The sequence below is a fragment of the Nannospalax galili genome, unplaced genomic scaffold (assembly GCF_000622305.1).
Source record: "Nannospalax galili isolate Female #2095 unplaced genomic scaffold, S.galili_v1.0 C50055208, whole genome shotgun sequence".
Classification (NCBI taxonomy): Eukaryota; Metazoa; Chordata; class Mammalia; order Rodentia; family Spalacidae; genus Nannospalax; species Nannospalax galili.
Window position 1 is genome coordinate 1 of NW_008481641.1, and position 5,115 is coordinate 5,115.

Sequence of the window (5,115 nt, forward strand, 5' to 3'; positions counted from 1 at the left end):
GGTGCACTTACCTACATGCAGGCATAACACTCATATACATAAAAAATAAAAATAATAAATATATATATTTTTAAAAACTATTTTTTTAAACACAGAGAAAGACACAACACGGTTGGGATGGGGAGAAGGAGGCTTTTAGCAGTGCATTGCATGGAGAGTCAGCAGGGGGCTGAGGCCAATCAGCAGGCAGGGGCTCTCCTCCCTTCCCGGCGATATCCCCAGGACAGTTCTGGCCCCACAAACAACAGAGGGGACCTGCCTCAGCTAAGAGCTGTTTGGGAGGCAGTACAGGGAAATTGTGCCCCCCACAGGTTGATGTTTGGAGCTGGACCCTGACTCCCTCCTGCCAGGATCCTCACCTGGCTTAACAACCATTGCCCTGAGTAGTGCAGGGCTTGGGCTGGGCAAGGTGACCTGGGGATGACCCCTCAGACACCATTGGAAGCAGGTTGGACCGCCAGGAGCCCCCCTGAGGCCAGCCTGCCTCACACAAGCCACACAGAATCACACTGCATGAGTTCAACGCTTTGTGAGTGGGGAGAGAACTATATAAAGAGGTCCCCACTCACCACCCCTCCCCAGAGGAGACCAGTCTTCAGGTGCCAGGGAGTAGAGTTGGGGGGTTGCCTCCACCACGCTTCCTACTGCTAACAGCTGTGCACTTCACCTCTCTGTGCCTCTGTTTCCTCCCTGAAAAACTCAATAGTGATAATGTTCTCCTTACAGAGTAATTTGGTGTTGCTCCTTCCCACCTTTTCTGCCTAAGTGGTCTTATGCTGAACATTCTACTCTGTAGATTTCCTTTTTAACTCCACAATATATCTTTTATATCTTCTTTCCTGGGCCCAAGACTTTCCACTGATGCTCTCTGCCCCTCCCATCATGATCCCTGCCCATTTCCTTAGGAAAGGCTCTGACCAGCTTGTTCATACTCAGATGTAAATGACTTGGGGGGGGGCCCTGACCAGAGGTGACAGGGACCCTCTCCTCTAGTTATTGAATGCTTAAGGGCTTGCAGGGTAAGTTCCAGACATTCATGTATCTCTGGAGTCTCACAATAGCGCCACTAGGAACACATTTTCATTGGTTCCATTTTCCAGAGGGTAGGAAAGCTAGACACAGAGAGGTTACATAGCTTTTCCAGGACACCCAGCCAGCGCAGGCAGTCTGTGGGCCTGGCAAGCTCATTGATCATGACTAAGCTGTGTCTAAGCTGTGGGCTGAGGCACAGTCAGCTGAGAACATGGTCAAGAAGCAGCTAAAAGCAGCTGGTGGGTTCTGGAGTGCAGATGGGAGAGGCAGGGAGACCCTTTCTCTCAGAAGGAGGTGGTACCTGGGTTATGGGCATGGAGAGACTTCTGTTCTGGTGCCTGTAGTAGGGCCCAGCAGGTCCCATGTTTCTGAGTTTGCACACAGTGGGCCGTTTTCCAGGCTTGGAGGAACAGGTGGAAGGGAGGGGCAGGGACAGTTAGATTTCTCATATTCCTCCTCTTCATTCTTCCTGGCTAGAAAGGGCTGAGGAAGCTGTTGGGGGCCCTTCAGCATGGAAAGTCAGCAGGGGGCTGAGGCCTATGAGCATGAAGGGTCTCTTCTCCCTACCCCGGGGTCCCTCAGGTCCCTGTCTTTGGCCCACACCTATTCTTCCAGGCCTGGTGGGAGAGGCTGGAGCTTTTCCTTCAGGGATGTTGGGTACAGTAGCTCTGACCCCAAGGTACTGGGGAGTGGGGAAGTGTCCCTCTGCCTGCTGTCTCCAGGGGCCACTGACACTCATCGCTGTCATGTGAACTCTCACCATTCACATCATCTGCCAGGAGACTCCCAGGGAAGGAGTAGAGTCCCTGCACCCATTTCACAGACAGAGGTGAGGCCAATGTAGCCAGAGCAAAGCCTAGCAAGGCCCAGCACAATCCCTGATGTAGCCAGCCCCCTAGGCCAGCCCTTTGTCTAGGGAACAAGAGCCTCCTTCTCCATAGCTCTCTCTGAGCAGGCTGGCACGGCCAGGCCCCTTGGCCCCCACTGGCCAACTGAAGTCACATTGTTCCTGGAGGAGAAGCTGCAGGCTTCTGGGTGGGGCTGCAGCTGGTTAAAGCCAAGGGTCTGTAGGCCAGTGTGTATTGGGGGGGGGGGTTGTGCTGTGTGGGTGTGGAGATAGGGGAACCTCTCTGTAGAAACTGGGGAAGGGGTGGCAGGAGGGAGTGGAGGCTGTGTGCAGCTGCTGGTTGCTGTGAAATGGGGGAAGGTAGGGGTGTCCATGCCTGTGCTGGTGGGGCTGCCCTGCCTACCCTGGGCTGTGGAGGCCTTCACTGATCCATGGCCTACTGAGTAAGTGGTGCAGATGAGATGGCAGACACTGCATACTGGTGGGTAGATTGGATAGATGGGCCTTCTTATTTGATAAGGGAACCACTTGGATGGTGGATGGAGCCCTGGTTGGGGTTCCATGGTCTAGACTCCACTCTTGGCCCCAAGTCAACCGGGAATAAGTCCCCTGCCCTCAGCCCTATATGTCACTGGCTCCTCCCCAGCTAGTCTGGCTAGGATGGGGGTCCCAAATCTGTCCCTGCCACAGAACACTTACCTGTCCTGTGCCTCTGTTTCCCCTTCTTTATGTTTCCCCTGATAACTCAGGCTACTTCATCGGGCTGACTAAGATGTGGATGCTTGGAGCTGTGTCAACCCAGAGAACACTCAAATGTGTGCTGTCACTGAATGTTTGCTGGACTCTTTTCCTGCCCAGCACTGCTTCCTTTTGTCTGGAGCTTGTGGTCAGAGTTCTGGCCTCTGGTCTACGCAGAGTCTGGATGGACCCTGCCAATCTAGCATTTTCTATGTCTTGTGCACTCAGCCTGCCAGGCACCACACACTGCACAAACCACGCACCCGTCTCCAGAGGTAGAAGCTGTTTACAGATGAGGAAACTGAGGCTCCCAGAGATTAAGCGGTTTGTCCAAGGTCACAGAGCAAAGAATCAGAAAACGGAATTCAAGTCTCTGTCAGCCCCGTTGGAAAGCCCTTGCTCAACTAGTACTCTCGTGGACTCATACACAGGCTTCTCAGAGTCCTGATCCGTCCCTGAGAAGTCACTGGGTCCCACTCTTTCATTTGGTGCCTGTGAACATGGAGGCCCAAGTGAGGGATCGGGACTTGCCAGTGTTACTCAGTGAGCTAGGGACAGAGCAGGTCCAGGTGCAGGATTCAGTTTTTCTTCACTTCCCACCTTCCAACCTAGTCCTAGGGACCTCAATACCACCTGTCACACAGTGGGTCAAGCTCAAAGCTCCTAGTGGTTTAGGTGGCTCTTCTGTACAGGGCTGTAACTGCCTATAGATGTGCCTTTCTTTTCTAGACTGTAGAATCCAGGCACTCAGGAAGGCATCCCCAGTACCTGGTTCATGACTAATACCCATTGTCTTCATACATTGGCTTGGTGTCTCTCATATCCCAGGGCTAGAGGTTGAAGGTCCAGCAGTAAACAAACCTACTGAAATGCCTGCCCTTGGGGGGACTTGCATTCCTAGTAAGGGACAGACAGCTGAATGTAATAACAGTAGCAATGCAGTGTTCTAGATGGTGATAACTGATAGAGAGAAACAGTAAGACGGAAGGGCTGTGTGGTGGGCAGTACTGAGAGTTTACAGTTTAATACAGTGTTCCTGGACACCCCCCCCCACACTGTAAGGTGACACTCGAGTCTCAGAAAGGAGGTGAAGGGGTGAGCCAGGATGGTATCTGGGGAAAGAGCATTCCAGGTAGAGGGAACAGCAAGTGCAAAGGGCCCCAGGTGGAAGCATGCCTGTGGTGTTTGAGCAGTTGCAGAGGCTGGAGGTGTGGCCAGGGTAGATGGAACTTTAGGGAGAATACATGAATACATGTGTAGGGGTGACATCAGAGGGGACCATGAGGGTGCAACAGACCATTTTAGTCTGAGTGAATTGGGAACCATGAAAAGTTGTAGGCAGAGAGCAAGAGACAGAACTAACAGGGTGGTAAAGCTTTAAGTAGAGCATGGGGAGGCTCCTCAGGCCCTCAGAGGAGGTGTGGTGAGGGCTGGGCTGGGGAGGGGCGGCTGAGGAGGATGTCACCCAGGCCAGATCTTAAATGGTCAGGATGCAGATATGACAGAGTGGAGTCCAGGTTAGCTCCAGGTTTTGAGGGTAACCAACTGCAAAGGTTGAAGAAGAGAGAATCTTCAGTTCTGGTCTAGAAATCAGGAAACTTGGACTCATGGCTCAGCTTGGGGGCCAGCTTACTCAGTGGTCCTGGTCAAATCCATTCTCTATGGACCCAGTTTCTTCTTATGCACAGTGGGAGCAATCCTGCTTGTGCCAGGCCATGTTTGAACCCCAGGACTATAAGAAAGATGAGTGCTTCATGGGTCTGTCTCCTCTTGATCACAGGGAGCCAACACCAGCTGCTACCATGGCATCGCGCATTGGGCTGCGCATGCAGCTCATGCGGGAGCAGGCACAGCAAGAGGAGCAGCGGGAGCGCATGCAGCAACAGGCTGTCATGCATTATATGCAGCAGCAACAGCAGCAGCAGCAGCAGCAGCAGCAGCAGCAGCTGGGAGGACCACCAACCCCAGCCATCAACACCCCGGTCCATTTCCAGTCACCACCACCTGTGCCCGGGGAGGTGCTGAAGGTAGGCTTGGCTCTCACCCCACCTCTCCGCTCCTCAGCCTCAGCCCAGACTAGAACTGTTGCCCTCTCCCCTACCAGGTGCAGTCCTACCTGGAGAACCCCACTTCATACCACCTGCAGCAGTCCCAGCACCAGAAAGTGCGGGAGTACCTGTCAGAGACCTACGGGAACAAGTTTGCTGCCCACATCAGCCCTGCCCAGGGCTCCCCAAAGCCCCCACCAGCCGCTTCCCCTGGGGTGCGGGCTGGACATGTGCTGTCCACCTCGACTGGAAACAGTGCCCCCAACAGTCCCATGGCCATGCTGCACATCAGCTCCAACCCTGAGAAGGAGGTGAGTTAGGGCCACCTGTGCTGGGGGACTTCATGCCAGTGGCTGCACACTGCAAAAGTCCAGTCTTCTTTTTTCAGTCTTTTTAAAACAATATTTTATTTATTATTTTTATTTTATGTGTATGAGCGTATTGCCTGCA

General features: G+C 53.3%; 1 protein-coding gene across 1 annotated transcript; it reads left to right on the forward strand.

Annotated features, from left to right (window-relative positions):
* The first annotated feature begins 4,224 nt into the window (after positions 1-4,224).
* LOC103728616 (transcription factor EB-like) lies at positions 4,225-5,009 on the forward strand. The gene is made up of 2 exons (XM_029560378.1): positions 4,225-4,644; positions 4,722-5,009. The coding sequence occupies exons 1-2, from the start codon at positions 4,225-4,227 to the stop codon at positions 4,983-4,985; spliced, it is 684 nt and encodes a 227-aa protein (XP_029416238.1). The 3' UTR covers positions 4,986-5,009.
* The last annotated feature ends 106 nt before the right edge of the window (positions 5,010-5,115 follow it).